The 25,254-nt window shown below is 34.7% G+C and overlaps 4 protein-coding genes across 5 annotated transcripts in view; 2 read left to right on the top strand and 2 right to left on the bottom strand.

Moving 5' to 3' along the window:
• The first annotated feature begins 231 nt into the window (after positions 1-231).
• LOC140749680 (uncharacterized) lies at positions 232-1,807 on the top strand. Its single transcript, XM_073082800.1, has one exon. The coding sequence runs from the start codon at positions 322-324 to the stop codon at positions 1,339-1,341; it is 1,020 nt and encodes a 339-aa protein (XP_072938901.1). The 5' UTR covers positions 232-321; the 3' UTR covers positions 1,342-1,807.
• A 3,396-nt stretch (positions 1,808-5,203) lies between these two features.
• TBC1D23 (TBC1 domain family member 23) lies at positions 5,204-8,725 on the top strand. 2 transcript variants are annotated; one of them, XM_073082797.1, is made up of 3 exons: positions 5,204-5,364; positions 5,451-5,548; positions 6,657-8,725. In XM_073082797.1, the coding sequence occupies exons 2-3, from the start codon at positions 5,520-5,522 to the stop codon at positions 8,665-8,667; spliced, it is 2,040 nt and encodes a 679-aa protein (XP_072938898.1). In that variant the 5' UTR covers positions 5,204-5,364; positions 5,451-5,519; the 3' UTR covers positions 8,668-8,725. The 2 variants fall into 2 exon arrangements, with proteins under 2 accessions (XP_072938898.1, XP_072938897.1); XM_073082796.1 differs by having other exon boundaries at positions 5,206-5,364; positions 5,448-5,548.
• Positions 8,726-15,796: 7,071 nt separating this feature from the next.
• The window catches only part of LOC140749812 (uncharacterized), a 158,461-nt gene continuing 149,003 nt past the window's right edge, over positions 15,797-25,254 (bottom strand). Inside the window, exons 5-8 of the mRNA XM_073083005.1 lie at positions 19,888-20,021; positions 18,548-18,730; positions 17,720-17,936; positions 15,797-17,144 (exon numbers count right to left, since the gene is read on the bottom strand). Coding sequence (XP_072939106.1) covers positions 17,002-17,144; positions 17,720-17,936; positions 18,548-18,730; positions 19,888-20,021 — 677 coding nt within the window. The 3' untranslated portion in view covers positions 15,797-17,001. The remainder of the gene's footprint in view (positions 17,145-17,719; positions 17,937-18,547; positions 18,731-19,887; positions 20,022-25,254) is intronic.
• On the bottom strand, positions 21,122-22,217 carry LOC140749739 (brachyurin). Its single transcript, XM_073082886.1, has one exon. The coding sequence runs from the start codon at positions 22,211-22,213 to the stop codon at positions 21,356-21,358; it is 858 nt and encodes a 285-aa protein (XP_072938987.1). The 5' UTR covers positions 22,214-22,217; the 3' UTR covers positions 21,122-21,355.

Here is a 25,254-nt window from a genome sequence, read left to right as displayed (position 1 = left end):
AAAAAACATAGAGCCCATAAAAAAGTTGATATTAGCTCTCCTCCATTGGAATCATCACCCGCAGATGTATGTAACACCTCAATTTTGGAGGTATCTAATACCCAGGATACAGTTAGTACAGAACCAACTAGGCGCATTCGTTATTATATTGAAACAGATAATGCTCCTTTCCTTGTACATGTCCAAAAAGTAACACAATCTTTGACTGACGGCGCCACACTCCACCCTATTACATTTGGTAATTTCCTCAAAAAAAATAATAATGTGATTAAAAATATTGTTAATGGCAGTCTTAAAAGAATAGGTCGCAATAGAATAAGTATGGCATTTACCAACTATGAAGATGCTAATAAATTTGTTTTAAGCCCCCTTTTAGAACAAAACAAGTTAAAAGCTTTCATTCCATCATTTAATGTTACGAGAGTCGGCATAGTAAAAGGTGTTCCCTCAGAATGGTCTGAAGAAGAAATTAAGTCGAATATATCGGTACCAATTGGTTGTGGTGAAGTTATAAATATGCGTAGGCTGAATTATAAGGTAATTGTTGAAGGATCACCTGTATGGAAACCCTCTCAATCTGTAGTACTGACCTTCGATGGACAGATATTACCTAAGAGAATTTTCATGTGCTATAATTCATTAAGTGTGGAACTATATATCTATCCAACTATACAATGTTATAATTGTTGTAAATATGGTCATACTAAGGTGCATTGTAGATCTAAACCACGTTGCTATAAATGCGGTCAGGAACATACAGGAGACACTTGTAGTGTCATTGAAATTAATGCTTACTGCTGTTCATGTTCAGGATCTCACTTTGCTATAAATAAATGTTGCCCAGAATTTGAAAGACAAAAAAGGATTAAGCTGACAATGGCCCAAAGTTGCATGTCATATCTTGAAGCTTCTAAAATCCATCCCCCAATATCCAGGTCATATGCCGAAGTTTTAATTTCTGAACCAAATACATTACATTCCGAATCTATTCTTTCCACAGCACCACACTCTAGTACTAATACATCTACAAAAAAAACAATATTTTTGAAACCACGTGTACCACCTAAACAAGTGAGAGGATATGACAAATTAGCTCATAACTCTCTTATTAAAGATTATAACCCAAATCTTTCTGCACCTAATGGTTCTGCTATTGCAAAAAGTACAATTGAACATTTTTCTGTAAAAGATATCATAAATGAATTAATTAATACTTTAATAAAGTTAAATATTGTAAAACCGGACAACGCTGCCTTTGTAATAAATGAAATGAATAATGCGCAAAACCAAGATGGACAAGTTAACCAACATAGTCCAATGGAATTGCCGCAGCATAGTTAGCAACAAAAGTGATTTAATATACTTAATTAATAAATATAACCCTATAGTTGTTACACTATCTGAGACATGGTTAAAGCCCGGTTACTCTTTTAGAGTTCCAGGTTTTTCATGTCTCAGAGAAGACAGGCCTGATGGGTATGGTGGAGTCGCCATACTCATACACAATTCAGTCTCCTTTACTCCACTTATATTGCCATCCCATAGTGAAGGTATATGTGTTATTGGAGCTTATGTAAATAATGTAAATATAATTTCTGTGTATATTCCTAATCCTTCTTCCGCAATCTTATCTGAAATAAATGTCTTTCTAAGCAGATTACCAAAACCATTTTTATTATTAGGTGATTTAAACTGTCAACATGTTACATGGGGAAGTTCAAAATCTACATGTTATGGAGAATCTTTATTAGAAATCTTAGATATAAATAATTTGTGTGTACTTAATACTGGAACACCTACTCGGCGAACTAAGCCTGAACAAGGTGATAGTGTGCCAGATATATCTATATGCACTCCTGATCTTGCATCTATTCTTACATGGCAATCATTGCCTTATTCATATGGCAGCGATCATATGCCATTGCTGATTTCTTTTCCCCATCTTAAACCACATACTTTTAAAAGATCCTTCCGTTTAAAATATAAACTTAATAGCCCAGACTGGACTTTATTTAAGTCTAATGTCGACAAAAGATTATCTACTTTGCCTAAAGTTTGTAGAGGACAGGAGCCAGTTTGCGCCGAGGCTTTGGCAAAACTAATTATTGAAGCTGCCGACGAATCTTTTCCTATTCGAAAAAGCAGGCCCGATAAAATTCCTTCACCACCCTGGTGGGATGAAGATTGTTCTAAAGCAGTCTGGAAAAGAAAACAAGCTGAAAAAGATTATTGCAATTCAATGACAACTGAGAATTTTGACATATACTGTCAGGTGTCACAAGCTTCAAAGAAAATTCTTAAAGAGAAAAAATTAGAAGGGTGGCAAAGATTTTGTTCTTCTTTATGCCCTAATGTTAGTTCTACTCTGGTTTGGCAGAATATTAAAAAATTTCGATCAGCCTTTAACCCATCCGTAACTCATACAATGTCATTATCAGTTGCATGTAAATTTATGGACAAACTAGCCCCAGCCTCAGTTCCTGAAGATAACATAATTTCTATTTCATATAACAATGATTGCGACGGATTAAACTCACCATTTACCATGTCCGAATTAACATCTGTACTTAGTTACTTAAAAGACTCTGCACCGGGCGCTGATGGCATACCATACTCATTTCTTTCAAATAATTGTTATGGTGTCACTGAATATTATTTAAATTTAATTAATTCTGTTATGATTAGCGGGCACATCCCTCTATCATGGAAATCTCAGATTATCATACCCATTTTAAAACCCGACAAACCTCCATTGGAAGTTTCATCTTATCGCCCCATTGCTCTTTCAACTACTATAGCAAAAGTTGCCGAACATCTAGTTAAAAATAGACTTGAATGGTTTGCCGAAAGTAATAAACTTTTGGCTGATAGTCAATATGGATTTAGGAGAGGTAAAGGTACTCTTGATAATATAAGTATCTTAGTAACAGATATACGCCTTGCTTTTTCTAATAATTGCAGTATATTAGCAGCCTTTTTAGATATAAAATCTGCATATGATAATGTTCTCATCCCAATATTAAAGCTTAAGATGCTTCAATTAAATATCCCTAACATACTTGTAAATTTTATTATAAATATGCTATCTGAAAGAGAAATTAACTTAAATGTAGAAGATCGTATGATTACAAGAACGATATGGAAGGGGCTTCCACAAGGGTCGGTCCTTAGTCCAATCTTATATAACATTTATACTCATGATTTAGATAAAACATTTAATGATTCTGTTAGAGTGCTCCAATACGCCGATGATTTATTGCTTTATTCCACCAGTTCATCAATACCCACAGCTTGTGAAAATTTAACATCTTCTCTTAAATTACTTAAAGAATGGTTAGACAGGAATGGTTTAGACATATCAGTGTCCAAAAGTGCGATAGTTCTATTTTCCAGAATGCGAAGTCCTCCACATTTAAATGTTACATATAATAATGATACCATTCCTACAAAAAGTGAAGTAAAATTTTTAGGTTTCATCATGGATTCTAAGCTTTCAGGTATACCTCATTGTCAATATATAGCTAATAAATGTGAAAAAAACCTCAATATCCTAAGATGTCTGTCAGGTGTATGGTGGGGTGCCCATCCGTATACAATGAAACTTGTGTATAATGCCATGATACGAAGTGTTATTGATTACGGCTCTTTCCTATTAGAACCGTGTAACGTCGCTGGTTTAAAAAAGTTAGATGGTGTGCAAGCAAAAGCTTTAAGGATCATTTCAGGAGCAATGAAATCTAGCCCAATCAATGCGTTACAAATTGAATGTGGAGATCCCCCTCTACACTTAAGACGACAATATCTGTCGGATAGATTTTTAGGTCGGTGTCTCCAAATTTATAATCATCCAATTTTAACAAAAATCCGTCAAATTTATGAATTAAAAAATTCTCCATATTGGACACATAAATCTCCACCCTGCCTTCTTCGAAGCTTTGAGAAATTTAATAGTATTGAAGCTCCTACTTCCGCTGACACTATGCTACCGCTGTTTAACAATAGTTACGATTCTTTATTAATGTCTCCTAAAATCTGCGAGTTTTCCTTATCAAAAAATGATGTTCAATGTAATGCTAAATTTAATTCAATTATAAATAATAAATGGCAAGGCTGGCATCATATTTATTGTGATGCTTCTAAACAATCTAAATCTGGTTGTGTGGGTGTAGGTTTGTATCATTCCCAGTACAATATTGTACAAAAAATTAAACTTCCACCTGAAACCTCTGTATTTACAGGTGAATGTTATGGTATCTTCAAAGCAGTTGAATATATATTAACAATGAAATTAGGAAAAACTTTAATATTTACTGATTCTCAGAGTGCTTTGCAGACTGTCACGAAATTCCCATTTAAATACAAAGCTCAGTTGTCAATAATCTTGGATATCAGAAGTAAACTCCATACATGTCTATTGAATGAATTCGATGTAGTTTTTATATGGTTACCAAGTCACTCCGGGATTGCAGGAAATGAAAAGTCCCATCAATTGGCAAATGATGCAGTGGAGTGTGGTGACGTTTTTCCTTTTAAAAATTACGCCCAAGACCTAACATCCCTTGCTAAAGATTATTTATACGACTCATGGAATGAACACTGGACATCGAGTTCCCAAAAAAAGGGGAAATATTATCATCAATTACAGCCAACAATCCCTATCAAGCCTTGGTTTTATAAAGTAAAGCTTGATAAATCTGCTACTTCTATTCTTATACGTATGCGCCTGGGGCACGTCTGTACTAGAGAGCATCTTTTGAAATTGGGAATTGTTGATGCTTCCGAATGTGTTTGTAAAAGTGGAACTCACAATCTAAACCATATATTTTTTTCCTGTCCTTTACACGATTCCTCCGCCCTTTACCAAAATCTATCTTGTCTTACGAATGTATCATTTCCACTATGTATACCATATTTATTGTCTTCCCTTGATCCTGATATATATAAAATCTTGGCATTATTTATTATGAAAAATGATATTAAAATTTAATATTTATATACCTATCTTTAATTATTATATCTTTATCTGTATGTAAATTTATATTCAACCTACTGTACTGATCCTTCCTTTTCCAAATTTCATCCGTTTTTTATTTTTCTAATCCTCGTTTCCCCGTTTTTACTTGTCATTGGCTGAGCGTCCATGCGCCAAAGCCACAAAAGAAAAAAAAAAAAAAAAAAAAAAAAACTTCAATCTATCAACAGTTTTTAATTTGATAGTTGGCGCACCTGATACAATTGTCATTGTCACTGTCAGTGAAATCAAATATTAAGGAAAAATATTTTTGCACAATAGTGTTGAGAAATTTGTTTATTATATCCTAAATTCGCTTGCGTCAATTCATACATTATAAAGATTATCGGGCGGTGAATATTGTGGGATTATCTAATCGCATTCTGTATGTGCGTAAATTTAACGTAATTAAATGTTAACTTACATTTATTTTCAGTAGTACCGTTCTGCAAGATTGCCTACGTGAAATTTATATAAATATTGGGAATTAAATAACCTTCCGATTACAATGGCTTTAGACGAGGATGACAATACATGGTAAAAAAAATATTTGTTTTTATTAACTTCTGAATTTTATAGTTTCTTAGGATAGATTTAGAAAAACATTTTAACTGTAGTATAAACATGTTTTATCTATTTACAGCATCTTGTCATATTTGTTTGAATTTTATAAATGTTTGTTACAAAGTTAAAAAAAGTATATACAATAGTATTTTAAACATTAGGTACTTCCACTATCTTATCTGATTTGCATGTCTAAATCTGTGTTGTGCTTACTTTTGTTACTCATTTTAGCTTGAATAAATAGATAACTCCACATTCATAGTGATGATGTGCCGAGTCGGCCATTTTTGGTATTTGAGTACTTTACTACTCATATAAAAAAGAATCGAGTCAGTACTCGAGTCCAAAGTATTCACAAAGTACTGGAGTACTTTGCAACATACAGTCCAATAGCACGGTAGAGCAAAAAAAAAAAAAAAACGCCACTCACTACACAAAATTAAACAAGTTTTTACTTGTACGAGTAGTAGTTGTAGTGTACGAGTATCGTCAGTATTTGAGTATCACTGGTACTCGAGTATCACTATTGGTACTTGAGTATGCAAGTTTATGTAAGTACTCGAGTACTGACTCGAGTTGACCTGACTCGGCACATCTCTAATTCATAGCCCCACACTATACATATTCCATGGACATGCATGCAGGCAAATATGTAAACTAATTATTATTGAAATTAATTATTTAGATATCTATCTCGCTGGGGATTGAACCCACTATGTTAGACTGGTGTAATGACGGTTACATTGAGCAGATTGTAAAAGAGCTGAAGGTGGTGGAACCCTTTATGGTTCGACTCTGGCGGCACCACTGCCACACTTATTTCTACTTAATAACAGCAGTGTTAGGCGCTGCTGTGTTCCAGTTTGAAGGGTGTCGTAAGGGAGACAGACTTTTTCGAGGCGTTCCAGCTTAGTCCTCAGGGGTAGCGTCGCATCAGTGGCCGACCTCAGGTTGATTACAGATGTCCATGGGCAGCAGTAGCCACTTACCATCAGGTGGACTGCATGCTCCTTATGCCTGCTACTCTTATATTATAAAAAAAAAAAGCTTGGTCATTCATTACATTTTATGGTGGTTTCAGGTTGATTGAGTTGGAGTCTGCTCTTCTTGATGGGTGCACGCCACAGGAGATAAACGGAATAACAAAAGGCAAAAAGATTCCTGAGAGCTTGCGTGCCGATGTCTGGCTCGTTTGCCTCAACTGCCAGGATGCTGGTAATCAATTACTTCTTTTTGATGAAATATTTGATTTAACAAATCAAAATGAACTACGCGACGATGTGAAGAAATTTGCAAGGAGACTTGACAATGAAGATGATGAAAAGCTATCAGTTATCTCTGATATTGAGTCTATCATAACATTCTATTGTAAATCTAAATGTATAGAATACAGTTCCAGTAATGGCTGGATCCAGATTTTGTATCCATTGTTGAGCTTGAAATTGCCGAGATCCGATACATACAATTTGTTTGAGAAAGTGATTAAATTGTATATTCCTAATGGGTGTGTAACTAACGGTGTTCCATTCCATATACTCAGGCTGATAATTCAGTATCATGACCCTGAGTTATGCTCTTTCCTGGACACCAAGCGTATCACACCAGAACAGTATTGTATGCCTTGGTTGAGATCTCTCTTTGCGGGAACATGTAACTTGGAAGTTATACTATTTATGTGGGATCTATACTTCCAGAGATCAGACCCATTCTTCATATTCTTCTTGTGTCTCATTATGATAATAAATGCTAGAGAACAGATACTGCAAATGAAAAATGATGATAAGGCAGCCATAATTCAGACTTTAAGCAAGATGCCTGCAGATTTAGAAGCCAATGATGTCTCGGATTTCTGTTCATTGGCTCATTATTACTCTCTAAAGACACCAGTTTCATTTAGAGAGGATGTCATAGAAGTGTTGTTTTCCAACAGCGGTATAGAAATCAACTCAAAGTTGTATTCTCAGGCTCTCTGCTTGCCTGTTGCTGTACATGAACTGATTGAGAGTGCTACAGTAGATGTATCAGATTCTGACAGTGTAAAATTCTTCCTTGTTGACTGTCGACCTGCTGAACAATATAATGCAGGCCACTTATCTACAGCTTTCCATTTGGATTGTAACCTGATGTTGCAAGAGCCCAATGCTTTCAATACAGCAGTACAAGGATTGCTCAATGCTCAGCGACAAGCCTTAGCTGCAGGGTCATTAGCAGCCGGTGAACATCTGTGTTTCGTCGGTTCAGGCAGGACTGAAGAAGATAGTTATGCACACATGGTTGTAGCATCGTTTTTAAAGAAAAATACCAAACATGTTTCTATGCTGGATGGTGGGTTTGTAGCAATACATGATTACTTTGGACCGCATATGACGGATTGTTTGGAAGAGCATAACACCTCAACTTGCCTCGTTTGCGCTCCTAACAACAATAACGTCAGTACAGAAATACGCAACAACAAAGTAAGAGACAACATTCCCGCAATACAATTATTTGGCAAACTCTCATCAGCCATGAAAGCAAAGAGTCAAGAAATGAAAGGAAAATTAATCGAGTATATAGTGAATCCGAATTCAACAGTAAATAACGGCGAATGGCACGTGTCCGCTAGCGACAGAAAGGATAATAGATACAGAAATGTTCCTCCAGTATTTAGTATTAATGACGATGATGACGACTCACATTCCGATGGCCGGCGAGATATATCGAACTCTGATTCACTCGAGGAAATCGTAGAAATACAATCGTTCCTCAAGGGACAGAATGTCGTTAACAGTTTTCCTTGCCAAGAAGTTCTGTATAATGGCTACATGTTTGACTCGTATCTGGTAGTGACGGAAACTCATTTGATAATATTGCGCGAAATCCCGAATAAGCGAGGCCTGGCGAAAATACTTTCACGGAGGCCACTCTCGACTATTGTTAAAATTACCGCTAAGAAACGACATCCCGAATTAATTACTTTCAAATATGGAATACCGGATGGGGATAATCTGTTAATTAAAGATATGGATCGCTTTCTCATTCCCAATGCTTCCGTAGCTACTAAGGTTGTTTCTAATCAGATAGTTCTACAGTTAGATTGTAAACCAATATAGGTTATTTGGATAAATAATTTTGTTACATTCAGGAATGTCGAATGGAAATATGTATTTACATATAGATGCACCTAAAATTGTTATGATTAAATTATAACTTTCTGTACACGTGCACTTATAAGTACACGCATTCGCCGGGTCGGCCTTCGAGCCCGGAAGCGTTTGGAACCGGTAGGGCCGGACTGATAAACCTTTTTTTTTGCGATACACAATAAAAACCAAGTGACATTGGACGTATAATGTTAAGGCTGACCGCACATTGGCGACTATCGGGTGATCGTTAGTTGCGTGGACTACTTTGTCGCTTAAACGACTCAGTTGTTTATCCGTTTGTTTTCTCTTCCTCGGTTGTTAAATTTGTTGTTTGAGCGACCAACAAACGAACATCGAATTAAAAATTGTCGTTAAAGCGATACGATCGATTTTCTACGCGACTGTATGTACGCGTAAAATATTATGTAGACGCCGAGCAACTCGTGAGAAGCTATTCTAGTCGCATTGACGTTGCTGATCAATCAATCTTAACTAATTTTTAACAATAACAGTATGAAATTTGGTTACTTAGGTATACAAAAATTATGAACTCTCGAACTGTGTTACTCAAAAATTGGTTAAGTTTGACTAGCGTTAGACATTATATCTAGCAGTTCTTCAATCGATAATACCAAATGTGCGTTCAGCCTAATCGTTATCACTCCGATAATACATGAGTCATTTAGGAACTTCGTAATTGCTTACACTATTCTTGATGACCTTATTAGATAAGTCTGTAAAATTTCAATTTATAAAAACTAAGAGGCGAATGTAATGAAAATTATTAGGCACTTTTTGTATGCGACTAAAGCACTATTTTTTTTATGATTGAAGTGTATTCTAATGGCTCGATGGTATGACTTTTAACTTCACATGTAACTTATAATTTAATTATATCTTGCCTTAACAATTAACGTATCATCATACCATTGCATTCTACTGCAGCTGACCTACATATTTTATTAGCACGTTACGAAAAAAACATCTTGTGTGTCGGTCGTTTCGTATGAGATTCATTTGTTGAAGTAACGCGGTATAGTCCGCATAAAACTTCTAGTCTGCTCTGAATATAGAAATGAATCGCGTCGCGATAGGAAATTGTATGACTTCACATGCTCGTAACAACTTCAGAGCGGACTTGCAGTTTGACGCGGACTTGCAGTTTGGCGCGGACTATACGCGTTTAATTTTTATCTTCCATTACATAATACTATTATATTATAAATAATATAAAAATAATTTCCTAAGACTAAAAGAAAATTATGTAGTTAGATTGATGCAGCTCGCACTTTAAGGCCTAATATTAATAATAAAAAGTTTTTTTTAATATCATAAAAAATCCTTTAATTTTAAAGCACGCATTATTTTTATTTTAATAATATGAAAAGGCTTAATGCTTTGGTTTTGTATTAATTCAGTCAAACTTCAAAACGCCTTTATCTGCTTGTGTGATATATTTTTGTTTTTAATTCGTTATTTTATAATAGATATGTAAATGTATGTATATTATTATTTGTGATAAGAAATTTATTATGATTTAATTTAGTTAGTATCTAACTATCTAGACAGTTATCTACTTTAAAGAATATATAGAAATATAATTGATTTTAGAAAACATACTTTGTAGTAAGGGCTAAACATATACACGATACGACTTCGTATATTCTACAGCTTTGTGTAGCATGGGATGTGGTAAATGTTATAAATGCAATGTCGTGCCGTGGTAATCTACAATATACATCGTAAAAAATCCACGACACCATATTCAGTCGTGGTACCATGCCAAGCACGACGTAGTGTCGTGGAAATTTCAAGTGGAATCCAATGAACCCGTATGTGTTGCTCTTTCTCTTCTAAAAGATATACAATATTTATCTTAATAAAAATCGTACCGCGATGTAAGACCATATCGTGATATTTTAAATTTATTATTTTACTTTTCACGACACGACATCACATCGTACACGACGTCGTACCGTATGTACTTGTGTGTTTTAGTCCTAAGTTACGTTGTGTTCATTATAAAGAGGCTTCTTGCAAAGTGAATGCACTATATATGTTTTATTATTTTTATTATTGAATATCGAGTAATCTAAACAAGTTTAATTGTCATTGTTTTCTTTCATATATATTATTAAAATTCTGTGCGGTTTTTCCACTAATCTGTTTCAACTTCAATTTGCGTTAGATTAGAAGGCATATTTTTATATTCATTCAACATTATATTTTGGATAAACTTAATTTAATGCTGATGTTTTACCTACAGGTCATTTATTTGTTCATTAGCAAGATTTGGTTTATAACTATTTTTTAAGATATTCGTCACCTATCGTTTAGTGCCAGGGTACAAGATCTCAAAATTACACGAATTGATCTTACTTTTTAACTAAAATAAGCAAAAAATACTTAGTATGGGAATGAAAAAGATTTGCATTTATAGAATGTGTATGTGATTTTTAGTAAAAAATGTCTACTTAATAAACACTATAAAACTAATTCTCTGGTAAAAAATAGAGGTTATAATGTCAAAATAGCATCACTTATTAGGACAGGTACGCGTTTGGAAATGGACATTGAGATTTGTTATCCTGCAAATAGAAAAAATGAATTCATCATTTTCATTGCCTCAAAATTATAGATAGACATTGCCATTTATTTATGTGAGTAATAAATGTGAGAGTAACTAGAAAACTGTTAACTAACAAAGGGAATGTTATATTGGGATTATTCAGGAACGATAAGTGTGTTCGTTATGACTAAAAGCTACAACGAAAATTTGTATGTATACCAATACAGTATTATTCATTTCTTGTATGACTAAGCTTTCATGTTTCTAAAAACTGTATTTTGTAGACATTGACCTGCTAACTATCGCATGTTGGGTCTGTGTTAAAAAATGACCTAATTTAATCTAGATATTTCAAACTTAAACGTTTGTCAGCCAGAAGTGTAGCCTGGCGGGGATGCCACTTATTTCGGTAAAATATTGTAAATTCTCATCCAAGATACCTCAGAGCCTGAAGTCGAAGATGTTCGAGCAGTGTGTGTTGCCAGTGATGACGTACGGTGCCGAGACGTGGTCTTTCACTGTGAGCCTTATACGAAGACTCAAAGTCGCTCAGCGAGCTATGGAGAGAGCTATGCTCGGTATTTCCCTACGCGACAGAATTCGTAACGAGGAAATCCGTAGGCGAACGAAAGTTACCGACATAGCTCTCAAAATAAGCAAGCTGAAGTGGCAATGGGCTGGCCACATAGTTCGCAGGACCGATAACCGGTGGGGTCGGAAGGTCCTCGAATGGAGACCACGTCTCGGCAAAAGGAGTACAGGACGCCCCCCGACCAGGTGGACTGACGACCTGAAGCGGACGGCGGGAAACCGCTGGATGCAGACGGCCCAAGACCGGTCGGAGTGGCGCAGACTAGGGGAGGCCTATGTCCAGCAGTGGACCAGTAAAGGCTGATGGATGGATGGATGGATTGTAAATTACAAGCAATTTTAAGGGGCGGCAAAATGTGCTTAAGATCGTTATTTTGCCGACTTATTTTGGGTATATTTTTTTTGGTAAATGCTTTTAAGAATTTGCACAACTTTCAAACAACCTCATATATTCAGAATGTTAAAATATATTTTCTATGTGCTATTAGTAGGTCAATGATGTTAGTCCATTTATTTAATGTATAAGAACTCCTTCCGTGCGTTAGCCAAGTCTATTTAGGCTAACATAAATGTAAGACTTTCTAAAAATAATGCAATCTTAAAATTTATTTATAGATTATATTAAAAGGATTCTCCATTATAAGATACAACTAATACAATCCATCTGTATAAAAAGTTGTCTGTATATAGTTGCTGCTTTGCAATTCAATTTCATAAATTATAGGTATCTAATTATCGATAAAATGTAGTCATTTTACTTATAAGTTTCCATCATCCTATGATAGAATAGGCAAAACGCAAAAAAATAGTTAGTTGCAATGCCCTTAGCTGCAGTTTTTTAAGTGAATTGTCCAATAAAATAGAAAAAATCTCTCCAAAGCCTTAAGAAATCCGCCACAAAAATTAAAAACAAGTATTTGCTACTTAAAATTTAAATAACTATTAATTATTCTAGATATACAATAGTGATTATAAATATTTATAGTGTATTAGATATAATCAAAATATAGATTCACGTTTTAATAAAAACATTATGTATTAGTAGTTATTAGGTTTAAAACAAAATGTAATAGAGTACTTTGTTCTATATAAATTATTTACTTCATTCCAATAAAATATCTTGTTTTCAACTTTTCTATTTTATTTTTCCGCCCATAACATGTAACACTAACACCGGTAGCAATATAGACTTCAGCTATTATCTGAAAATTACGTAAACTTAAAGGTGGTAGAACCCTTTGTGGTTCGACTCCGGCGGCACCACCGCCACACCTATTTCTGCCTAATAACAGCAGTGTTAAGCGCTTTGAAAGCGTTGTTCCGTTTTGAAGGGTGTGGTAAGGGAGACATACTTTTTCGAGGCGTTCCAGCTTAGTCCTCAGGGGTAGCGGCGCATCTGTGGCCGACCTCAGGTAGGAATATCTAATCCTATCTGGGGTTGATTGCAGATGTCCACGGGCGGCAGTAGCCACTTACCATCAGGTGGACTGCATGCTCGTCTGCTACTCCTACATTATAAAAAAAAAAATCTGAAAATTACGTACTTAGATGTTTAGCGAAGAATACTAGAATTTGGGTGTGTATAAATCATATCAATAGTGTCAATAACTCAACCTAGATTACAAATCTAGATTAATCCTTTAGATGTCTGCCTACCAGGGTACTGAATCTATAACCTAGTGAGTGTTAAGAGGTGTATTATAGTTGCTGCGCTGTTCCATGTAGTCAAGCGGGTTGTCATATATGTACATCTTTTTAAAAGTTTTTTTTTTTATTATTAAATCATTAATTAACGATTATGTAGATCATCTTATGATAACCGGCTACTGCCAGCCTACATTTGTAATCGACATCGAATAGTATAAATTCTATCAAGAGACGTACCTACCTATTATTAGGTATATAAATGGTCCAAAGTAGTATGGTTTGTATAAATCTGCCTTAATTACTAGAGTATGTACAATATACGCCATAGTCGCATCCCGAAGGGTTCTACAGCCTTTAGCTATACTTACCTGATTATTGAGATAATACTTGTTATATACCTACTCGTACATAACGAGGCTTTCACAAAAAATATGTTCCTGTTCAATTTTGATAAAGGTACTGCATTAATAAAAGTCAAAAATAATTCTTATCTTGTTTATTTCAATATTTAATACAATAAAATCAAGTTTGCCTTAACATAATAGTAAAGTATCTATTAGGTACTTATTCGGATATACTGGAATAATTGAGATACAGATAAGTACGACAAATTTCTTTTTTGCTTAATTACATATCTATGTACAATTCTTCTTCGATTATTTTATAATAAGTCGTTGCTAGCTAGTAGCATTTAATTATTAAATCTTGTAAAACTAAAAGGCTATGGGTCTGCTATTCTTTATAATCGACCTTACAAATTCTTGTTTTAAATAAGTACGATTTTAAGAAAAACAATTGAAAGTCATATTTATTATTGGTTTGTCCATTACTTTTATAATAAAGCTTACGTACTGACATAATATTAAGCCCAAGTCTTTGCAAAAAAGTATTTACATACTAAACTTTTCTCTAAAACCCTAAAAAATATTTGTTCCCAAGTAAATAAGGAGCGCTTCTTTGCTTTTACATATCGTTACATATCTATAACAATAATATTATTATATTTAATCACTTTAAGCCTATGGGGTCTCCCAAGGAGCAATGATATGTCATTAGTTTGGCGATTTTAATAAAATCTAGGCACGAAAATGGTAATTTTATGTAATATCATGATTTATCACGTGCTTCCATCTTTTAAATACAATTTCAATGTGACCATAGCTTAATGTCTATTTCATTTCATCCTTGGTTAGCTATCCTTTATAGTTCCCGCCAATGAGATTTAGCATTAATAATTAAACTATATAGATTTAGATAATTATGTAACAACTAGCGGATTTTTAACATCGGACTGTTATTGTTTTTAATTTAATGAAAATCTGTCTTAGCAGAGGTGCCTTGGCATAGGCGTAGTCTACCGAGCCCGGTAGGGACAGAAGGGGCAATCTGCCCCGAGCGGCATTTTTGGAGGGCGGCAAAATCGTATAAATTACAACTGTTTCCTATAATACGATTAATATTTCCCATAAAAAAAAAATCGAACTCAACTTGCGCTTTGCACTTGAAAGAGAAACTTTTATGGATAATTCATGAAACGATTTTTTTGCCAATCTATTCTATGTCTATTAAAACAGGACTCAAGAATCAAGATCCATGACGGGAACTATAATATATTAACATTTATTAATTATAATTGAATACGCACCTACTTACATAATTTTATAGGATTTTTTAGTATGATATGAAACGATACCCAAGTAGGTATATTATAGATAATAGATTTTTAAGAAGTACACAATAATATATTCTAGAAAATGTACAACCTAATCGACGTTTTTCTTAGATACGTACCTGGTAGATAAAAAATTCAATGATAATCTTTCGAATATGATCTTGCTCCAATAAAATAAATAAATTAGTAATTGATTTCGTTGTAATTAATTTGGAGGTATCAAATTGACGTTGGTACCAAACTATACCAAATGTATTTTACGATTTTGACAAACATTATTTTATCACATAATGTTGTTTACTAAATATGTACACCTGTAGTCGGCAACCATGGCGGCAAGATGGGCTACATACCTACTAGCTAGATAATGTAATAGCAGACCGCATTCCGAAGTAGTGTTTGAAATTTGGGTCGTCAAAATAGTGTTTACTGATATTTTGATCCAAAAACCGTCGTCACGAATAAATTGTTTATAAATTCCGTCCGTCCGACAAGTTCCGTCTAGGAACGTCTGCGGTCCGCAAGGAGACTTTAGGAGGACCCTCTGGAGGAAGCACTACTTGCTTCCTCCAGAGGGTCGCATGCCGCCGATTGCCGACCGCTGATGTACACCAATGCGATCAATCGTCCAATTTAATGTTGTTTTTTAGTTGCTAATACTTATAAATTTACCGGTAATTAAACTATCTAGAGCTTGTTTAAACTAGTAATTTGTAATTTAAAAGTATCTAAACATAAAAGCGTTATTTTTTTGACCCCGGGTAGGTAGTATTTTAAAATTAATTTCAATTTTGTTATATTTTCTTTATTCAACCTTATTTACAAACGGATTGTTGGTCTGTTCTTATCGGGAAATACAAAATTCCCTAAAACTCAATTATTTTAACTATTTAATTTTATATTTGTGCTATCAGGCAACATTAAAAAATTAGCAACCAATGCAATATTTTGACGAAAGATTCAGTTTCTACGATGAAGTTCCGATTCATTGTTTTAAAATAATAAGCTTAAAATTTACAAAGCTTGTTCGGGTACATTAACTTAGTTACTCCTATTTATAAACATTACGTAATTTACCTACTAATGCATCGGTAACTCACGAATTCCCATCCTTTAACTATAGCTGCCCAAGTTTGCGAGCTTAATATATCAAGGTGCGCCTTTAACTGGCTTAGTACACGTCGTCTTATTACGACAAGGACGGATGGAAGGATTGTACCGTTGATTCACGTTTAAATGGATGTTGCGCATGCTTTCTTGGTTCAACGCGCATTCGTTCATTGTATAAAAAAATGTATGACTTTAAAACTAATAGGTATAGGTACCTACAAATAATTGCACTTGCCATACCAGTGACTTACCTCCAATCAACACAGTAGCCGACTAGACATATTTGTCTATGGACTGACTATATATGTTGGCGATATTTATAGATCAGACCAATACTTTTATAGGGTTGGTCGGGTCGGCGACCGTATAAAATCCGTTTACTTGTAGCCTCCATACATGGCCATATCGGCTGCCGGCAGAAGCTGATCTATACCGCGCGCCCGATCAAGGAGATCTTAGTTGCACTACCATGTATTTTGGCTGTTAACAACATACCCTAAGTTAATAATTCGATATTTGCGATCGTAGCGAGAACCTAAAATAAATAAATGATATTTATCTACCTAAGTTTAAGCTCTACTTAAATTATGAAATTGATCATTCAGCATAATAAAGAAAAATCGGTGATTGTGTTATATTTTTATCACAGCCCGTTTAAAACAACTAAATTAATTACATGTAAACTATAACAATGTATAATATAAAACTGATATCAAACATTTATGGAACAATAAATTAGTATTACTAAAAACAATAAACTCGATATGTATATTCTGGGAGCTCTTGACGTGCTTGAACCAATAGTGGTGGTGTTTGTGGACGCTTGCGAAAATGTTGACGGTCGTATGACGTCCACTGAAAATAAAATACGCTGTAATACACACTTATTAAATAAACAATACCTTCGTATAATCCGCGTAAAACTGCTAGTCCGCTCTGAATATAGAAATGAATCGCGCCGCCATAGCAAATTGTATGACTACACCTGCTCGCAACAGCGGAGAAGCAGTTTGGCGAGGACTATCTGTTATACATATCTGTTATACTAGTTATACTGAAATGACTGATATACATTAGGGTAAAGTACAAAAGTGCATTTATAATCTGAATTACAGAATAGCTACAACGGCCAGTAGCACGAGGTCCCTCTAGACGCCAAGTGGATGAGCGCCAAAAGCAAATTTCGAAAAACAATTTCAGCAAAATATAAATGATTAAAGCTAGTTAATTCAACTTCAATTCAATACGACGATGTAATAAGTGTTGACGTTTGTTATAATACGATTTTTGAAATTTAGGTAATTATTATTTATTTATGAAATATTTAACTAAGTGTGACTAAAGAACGCTGAAAGACAATCTAGTCTAGCTCTACCTGATCTGTCTGATTTAGGTTTATTTTCAAACGACTTATACTTAGGATGCCTTACCTACAACGGTATCATTTCTAACGTCAGCGAACTTATCTTCTATGTTTCTGAATTCAGGTATGGTGCTAACACAAGTCACCTGCAGTCTTCCAGTTGCTACAAATTGTAATTCTGATATAGTGATGTACAAATCTCGACCACGATTGGGTCGACGACTTTTGTGCCTGCTTGAACCTAATATAACGTTTGATTCCTCTACCTCTTTCATCTCAGCCATCTGTAAAATAACATTTTTCTCTTTGAAATACAATAAAATAATACTTATAATTTAAAAACTAAAAACCACGCTAAAATCGCACAAGGGGAATCGTATATCGATGCTAATGAGGAGAATGGAACAAAATTATTAAAATTGTGTATTGTCATCGGTTCTGGGTAAGTGTTCAAAATTTAAAATTAATCGGAGTTGAAAGATTGCGTTACATATATACGTTCAGGTCCAGCTATCTATTAAATAATTATTATAATTATATAAATTAATAAGCTATCTATTAATATTAAATTACTCTATTAAATAAAGAAAAAAAAAACGATTTTACTTTTATTCTTTATTGCATTGTGTTAATTAGTAAGTGGTGGATGGCGATATTTTATGTGTCCACCAAATTTCAATATTAAAAATATACTTAATCATAATTAATGATATGGGGTTCTCATAAAGACTTCAAATAAATTATATACAATTTTCTCGCACAGTTCGATAATCTTTTATTCTGTGATTAGTCGTAATTGTTATGACACCTTGTGATACTTAGTTTTAAGTTCAAGTGATAGATTACGTTACCGTATAATTGCCGTATAGCTTAAAGTAAGAATGAACAATTTTACCTGTGATTCCTTAAGACTGCACCCAGGAAGTCTAGTAGCCACATGCGACATATGAGTTAAGGCTAACACGGGGGGCGGCGAAGTGAGACTCGTGTCGTGTTCGTACATGCGCTGCAGTCGCCTATTATTCCTCTCACCCATAGGAATACGATACTTGTGCGAATGGGCTGCTAGCTCGTCCATCTGAATTAAAAAATAAGCATGAAATATTTACAACGAGTTTTACTTACCTACTCTATGCAAATAATGCCTGTGGCAATGATATTTTAATGGTAGGAACTTAAGTAGAGTATTGTATAAGGATTATGATATTAACCGCTTTATATTTTTAAACTTCACACTAAACCATAGATATATAGTGTAGCGAAAAATTCTAAGTCTATGCTTTAAACTTTTGGGTTCAAATAATATGGAAAGAGAAAATATAAAATTGCGTGAAAATAAATTAGAATTTTGGTATTATACAATTTTGGCATTAAATTGGAATTTTGGTATTGGAAGTAACATAAATGCGGACAACTTTTTACGTATTGAATACCTTTTTGAATTATTATTCTTCATCTTGCTACCAATGTCCTATAAGTTATTTAAAAAGTGTTCAGATAGTTGGGTATTCGTGTAGTGACGGATTTCTTTTTGAATCGTCTGAATATTTTTAACAAGCCAAGTTTTAAGTGCCAATATTTCACAGAAACGTTCTTGAAAGATTCAATAGTTTTGCACATAGAAATATCATTATTATGATTTAAAATATTTACACCTTTGAAAATTTGTTTTTTAAAGAATTCTCAGGTGCGTAGGTACAGAAAGCTGATGCAAATAGTTTTATATTAAAATTTTTGGACTCTCAGATAGCCAGGCCGAATTTCAAATCACTAGGGTTTCACTGCCTGTGTCTCTGTAGTTCCAGGACCAGAATAGGGCTACGGTATCTCCTGCCTGTCGTAAGTGGCGACTAAAAGGGGCTTCCGGGGTTGCGGGTGGCAAGAGTGGGAGCTCGTACCGCCAGGCCAGCGACCCCGGGAGGGACGGCGGCATGTGTGGTCGTATACTGTGGTGCACACCAGACGGAGTGGCGAGCGTCATGCTCACGGAGCGGAGCCCGACGGGGCAACGCGCTAATAGGACTCCGGTTGCGTTCCTTTGGAGATCCTGGAGTCCTCAACGCAGCGCCGAGGATGGCCACCTTGGTTTAGTATGGTAAGTATCCCACATAACCCTGTGTCGCTCCCACGGCATATGGTACCTTTTGAAGGTTTCCCCCTCGTAAACAAAAAAAGGCTTTCACTGCCTTCTATCTTTGCTGTAGTATTCGTATTATAGGTATTTCGTAGATTTACCTTAACTCCATTAATAAACCATGTGATATGCGGAGCCGGGAGGGCGGGCGCGGTGGTGCAGTTCACTCGAAGCGTCTCCCCGAAGCTGAGGTAGCTCGTTGGGAAGTCAATTCGGGGATGATGTTTCTGAGGATCTAAAGAGAATTCAGTTTAGGCTTTTATCTACTTTTTCGTATTGCAATCAGTCCTATACTGTCTCAATATTTTTATGATTATCACCTAGTCTGAAAATTAAGCACAGTATTTCATTGTAATTTTCTAATACAAAGCCATTTAGACAGATCGGTGTGTCGTTTTCTAGAATGTCGAATCATTTTATGGGGAGCAATATCTAAAATTTATTTGGTAAACTACGGTGATGGTAATTTGAAAGGATTCTATCTAAGTCCTATCACCACAGAATTATTAGCGCGGAAGACTAAGTTGAAACATTGCACCGTGACTACTCACTCTACCAGCTGGTAAGTAGCTACTTTGACTCTTATCGCACTATAAATAAACTACATACACAAATAGAAATTTCTTTTCAAAACGTTTATTTCTTATACGTATTTCGTTATGGAAATTTGCGTTTGTGTACATATGACTGTGTGATTGTGACTGAATGAAATAGCAAATATCCCAGTCTCTTATTTGCATATGAATTTAGAAATGATAAAGACAGAGTTTATTAAAATTACACTAGAAATGGAACTCCTATTTCCTTTCTGTCTTTATATAGTCGGCATTTTAAGACCACTATTTTGAAAAGCTTTTCGAAATATGCTAAGATGCAATTTATTTGTGCTCAGTATAAAGTGTTATGCAGTTTAATGTATAATGTTATAGTGTATATTAGTATAATGTTATAGTGTAATCTATGAAAAGTATTTGCATTTTACATTTAAGTTCTAGTGAAAAATGACGAGATCCTTTAATATTTTGAATTTATTTCTCATCCGTCTACCGGTGATTAATCTTACTTTGCGAGATTGCTCGGTGTTTGTAAAAGATATTGTCGTTGGATTTAAACACAGCTTTCCTTTTTATATTATACTTGTGTTAAAAATAATACTTTTGCATTAATAAGGATAAAAAAAGAATGTTTCACCTTCAACCTCATTTTATTATTTAATTTAATTAAACAATACAAAGTAGGTATCAGTATTACTTAATATAAGTTTACATACCGAAAATTTTATACATAGTAAAAATCCAAATACATGTGTTGGCTAGGCGGAGAAAAATAAAAAAAGAGAGATTTCTCTTCTCTTATGGAGGACTAGTAACCAACTTCCACTCAAAAAAATCTTCTGGCTCCAATATTACCTGGAGAATACTCCTATGCTAGCTGTATCTACTTTTTGGTTTTCCTATTATATGTTGTCATATGTGACAATGTTAGGTCCTCAGTATTTACAATCTTTTCTGTAATCCAATCAGTAGAGACTATTAGTAGTTATGTCAAAGAGTAAGTCTTTGTTGCAATTTACATGTGCGATCTGATCCATCCAATAAAACTTGATATTCTGGCGAAGGCTGAAGGAAATCCTAACTCACAGCCGTCCAATGCTACAAATGAGCTAACACCAATGATAATATCCTCTCCCTGACTTCTCACCATGAGCGGTCCACCTGAGTCTCCTTGACATATACCGACACCACCGGTTCCATTTGTACAAATATTGGAATCCAAGACCATACCGCCATATACTTGTCTGCACCTTTGTTGCGATATCACTTGAAGGACGATGTGTCTTACCATTGTGTTCATAGAAGGAGCAAATAAATCAGAGTACCTTCCATATCCGGAGGCTCTAGCCCATACGCCAGTAAAATCAAAAGTCAGTAGAAATCCAGAAGGCAACTTTATCGGCCGAATTGCGTTGGAAAAAGGCACACGAACTGGTAATCTGACCATTGCGATATCGTTGGCAAGAGTCCGTGAGTTGTAAGCTGGATGTAACTCAATTGCGCTGGTAGCGATTCTCAAACCTCCGTGGAATAAAAATGATGATCCAAGCACAATCGTGAAACGCCAAGCTTGAATTCGTCCATCGTTCCAGCAATGCGCTGCAGTTAACACCCTCGTTTGCGATAGAAGTGATCCGCCACAGGCTGAAGGGGAATTTACTCCAAATACGTCTATAACTATACCAGCCAGGTAAGGGTGAGCGTTCGCTGGTGATACAAATCCTCCGACGATTCTAATTAAATCTTCAGAATGTTTGATCCTTTGTGCTTCTTTTATTCCAACCTTTTGGTGCCATCCTATATTGTCGATGTCGACTTCGGAATGGCACCATGTGAAAAGGGAAACCAAAATAAAAATGAATAACCTAGCCATTATTTACTGCCTACTTTGTATTGTTTACTTAATGGGTAGTTACACGGGTATTTATAAGATTGTTTCGGTTTTATCACAAATCCTTATCGCACATACGTCCGATCAATATAATCTGGTAAAGCTTTTTAATACGAAGATTAAGATTTTCTTTATGAACTTCTCATTATTAGTATTCTACTACGTCTTACATATTATAATGATAACAAGGAAAATATAATCATGTCTTACATATCTGTAATTTAATTAAGATTTGAATTATTTTATAAAATAGCTAATTAAAATTAATTAATCATGTTAATTATAGTGTACATTACACAATGATAATGCAGGTTGTAGTAACAGTTGTCCTATTTTTTATAACGTTTTCATTCGAAATTAACATGCGTATTGGCATTATAAGACATATTTTCTGTCGATTTTTGGCTAGGGCGGCGAAGAAGACTAAATACGCGAATAATGATTTAAAAGGGCAAGTGCATTTTGTTGTGATATCTCTTTTTATTTTAATTCACTTTAATTATCATTAATGGTATTTTTATGTGGTTTAAATATTGTAATCACAATAGTTCCTGTTTATGAAATTTTGAACTATGGTGGGAGGCCAAAATTCCTGCACTAATAGGTTATGCTTATGACTGCTCATCAGTTATCTCCCTACGTTAACAAAATTCACACTACTAATTGCTGTGCCCATTATTTCAGAACAGCTTGATTCATAATTGTAATTTGGTGCGCTTTAATTATCGCTTGTCATTGTGTTCCAGTCTGTATACATAAAATATACGTCATAGTCAATATCACGCTGGGACGTCATCATGGCAAGTGTTCAATTAATAAATGAAAATGATTAGTTTAACGTGTTAATAACATTTTAATCTGTGGATTAAAATTTCATATTTCAAACCGATATTTACTCACTTATTTATTGTTTGATAAGTATTATCGAATTACCTCATGACAAATATAAATCCGTTAAATGGATTTGTGGTGGTTTTGGAAAACCCTAAATTGGAAAATAATACCTACCTATTTGTTTCTGTTAAGTATTACTAGGTAAATGTTTTTTGCTGTAATTTGATAACAGTATCTATGATTAACGATAAATATATACGCATTAACATTTACATTTCATATTACTAATACCTACTTAAGGTACCTACTCAATACTCGTATTCTATAGAAGTATTAATTTATGGCGATAATTCTGGTTGAATTTGAAACACTCACTTTTCTTAGTTTGGGTTCCGCTAGAAATATAGTTAGTGTGTTATTAAGTGTAGGTTATTTTAAAATTAGATTTCCACCCGCAGCCGAAGGATCTTTTCGATCCTCCACGGTTCGGTTTGCTCTTTTTTACCAAGAGTGTGCAAGTTATGGAAAATTTATATTCCTTAGCTATTTTCAGAACGCTATGACTCAGAGATTTTATAAAAGATGAAAATTGATCTTTCCTCCAATATTAGTGATGCATGGCGAGGTCCTTGGTGTTGTTTAAGTGTCAAGGCGGCAGTGCCTACTGTTATAAATTACATTAAAAAAAATCAACCGGTTGCATCCCGCGAGTGAAAGAAATGAAAACTTGGATATTACCGTTGTGCATTTTTGATATTTTCAAATGGTTAGGGCATAGTTTTGCACGAATTACTTTAATTATCAGTAGAAAAGTACTATAATTTGAGGTAAAATACATTATTCATTTATTACACTATCGTACACAAACATGACAGTATTACGAAGTTTCGATCAGGTCACGTGTCCTGCCGCGAGTTTAACATTTTTACCTATCAAAAATATTGTACAATGCCGCTAAAGAAGTTTTCACTTCAAAAGACTTTGAATGTCACTGCTTTGCCAAACTCTAAAAAGTAAACAAAGGCCCTCAAAATTTAATATCCTACCTACTCTTTCAGTTTAAGTTGTTATTCAAGTTTTTCCGCTTTCGTTCGCGGCGCGAACGCCTCACTAAGCATTCCATTCTCACCTCTAATGGCTGCTGAGCTCCGATATTTGTCTTGAAGAATTTTCTTTTCAGACCTCGCCGCTTCCACGGCTACGTCACAGTCGGTGATTAATGATTTTATTACGATGTAAAAGGTCACAGCGGGAAAGACTAACAACTCGCGCTCAAAAGTTAGCATGTAATTTATTAGTAATCTAATTACATTTTTATAATTATAAAAGGTGGAACTTTTGTGGTTCGGCTTCATCACCGCCACACCTAATTACAGATATGTTAAGCACCGCTATGTTCTGGTTTGAAGTGAGACATAGGTAGTTTTCCCAGCTTAGTCCTCAGGGTAGCGGCGCATCTGTGGTCGGCCAGGTAGGAATCTTATCCCATCTGGGGTTGATTACAGACTTCCATGGGCGGCAGTAGCCACTTATCATCAGGTGAACTGTATGCTACTCCTATAATTATTATAAAACATATATATGTATATACCTATATTTTTTGGCGGTTGTGTTGGTGTTGCGGAGGATTTTCTTATCTGTAGAAATGTGAATGATATATCTATAATTATTAAACGGTATGCTTAGAAAGATAAAACAGATGTGTATAAAAATATTACCTACCCTCCCTTACACATAAACCCTTTACACAGGAAGCGCGATTATCGTTAAGCGCTCTTTGATGAAGGCTTCCATTTTACGTAAATTTTATTTTTTCGAGACAAATTATTGTTAGGAAAATTAAAATATTATTTTTGGCGGCTATTGTGATTGTGTGCCCTAGAGCGACCGGTCCTGTCGGTCCAGCATACAAAAGTCTATGACTATACAAAAACTGGCAGAGCAACAGAAATTAATATATTCCTAGAAGATATTGTTTCTTACGTAAATAGGGTGCGAAGCTTGGCCCCAGGAATATTCATATAAGGTGCATAATAAAATTTCAAGCAGTAAAATCATTCTGAATTAGTCAATAAATATTAAGTAATATTCATGCATGGTGCATTATAAAATTGCAAGCAGTTAAAATCATTCTGATATCGTCAATAAATTTTAAGCAATAATCATGGTGCATTATAAAATTGCATGCA

This window comes from Epargyreus clarus, unplaced genomic scaffold, assembly GCF_041222505.1.
Source record: "Epargyreus clarus isolate Ecla_fem2 unplaced genomic scaffold, WU_Ecla_fem_2.2 ptg000018l, whole genome shotgun sequence".
NCBI lineage: Eukaryota > Metazoa > Arthropoda > Insecta > Lepidoptera > Hesperiidae > Epargyreus > Epargyreus clarus.
The sequence above is the reverse complement of the archived record's forward strand: the minus strand, read 5'-3'. Positions and strand labels throughout refer to the sequence as shown.

Bases quoted from the DNA above. Each gene is read 5' to 3' on its own strand.
- LOC140749680 (XM_073082800.1), top strand. From the start codon at position 322: ATGGCATTTACCAACTATGAAGATGCTAATAAATTTGTTTTAAGCCCC.
- TBC1D23 (XM_073082797.1), top strand. From the start codon at position 5,520: ATGGCTTTAGACGAGGATGACAATACATG. The intron at 5,549-6,656 runs GTAAAAAAAATA...TGGTGGTTTCAG, and splicing joins GACGAGGATGACAATACATG to GTTGATTGAGTTGGAGTCTG.
- LOC140749739 (XM_073082886.1), bottom strand. From the start codon at position 22,213: ATGGCTAGGTTATTCATTTTTATTTTGGTTTCCCTTTTCACATGGTGC.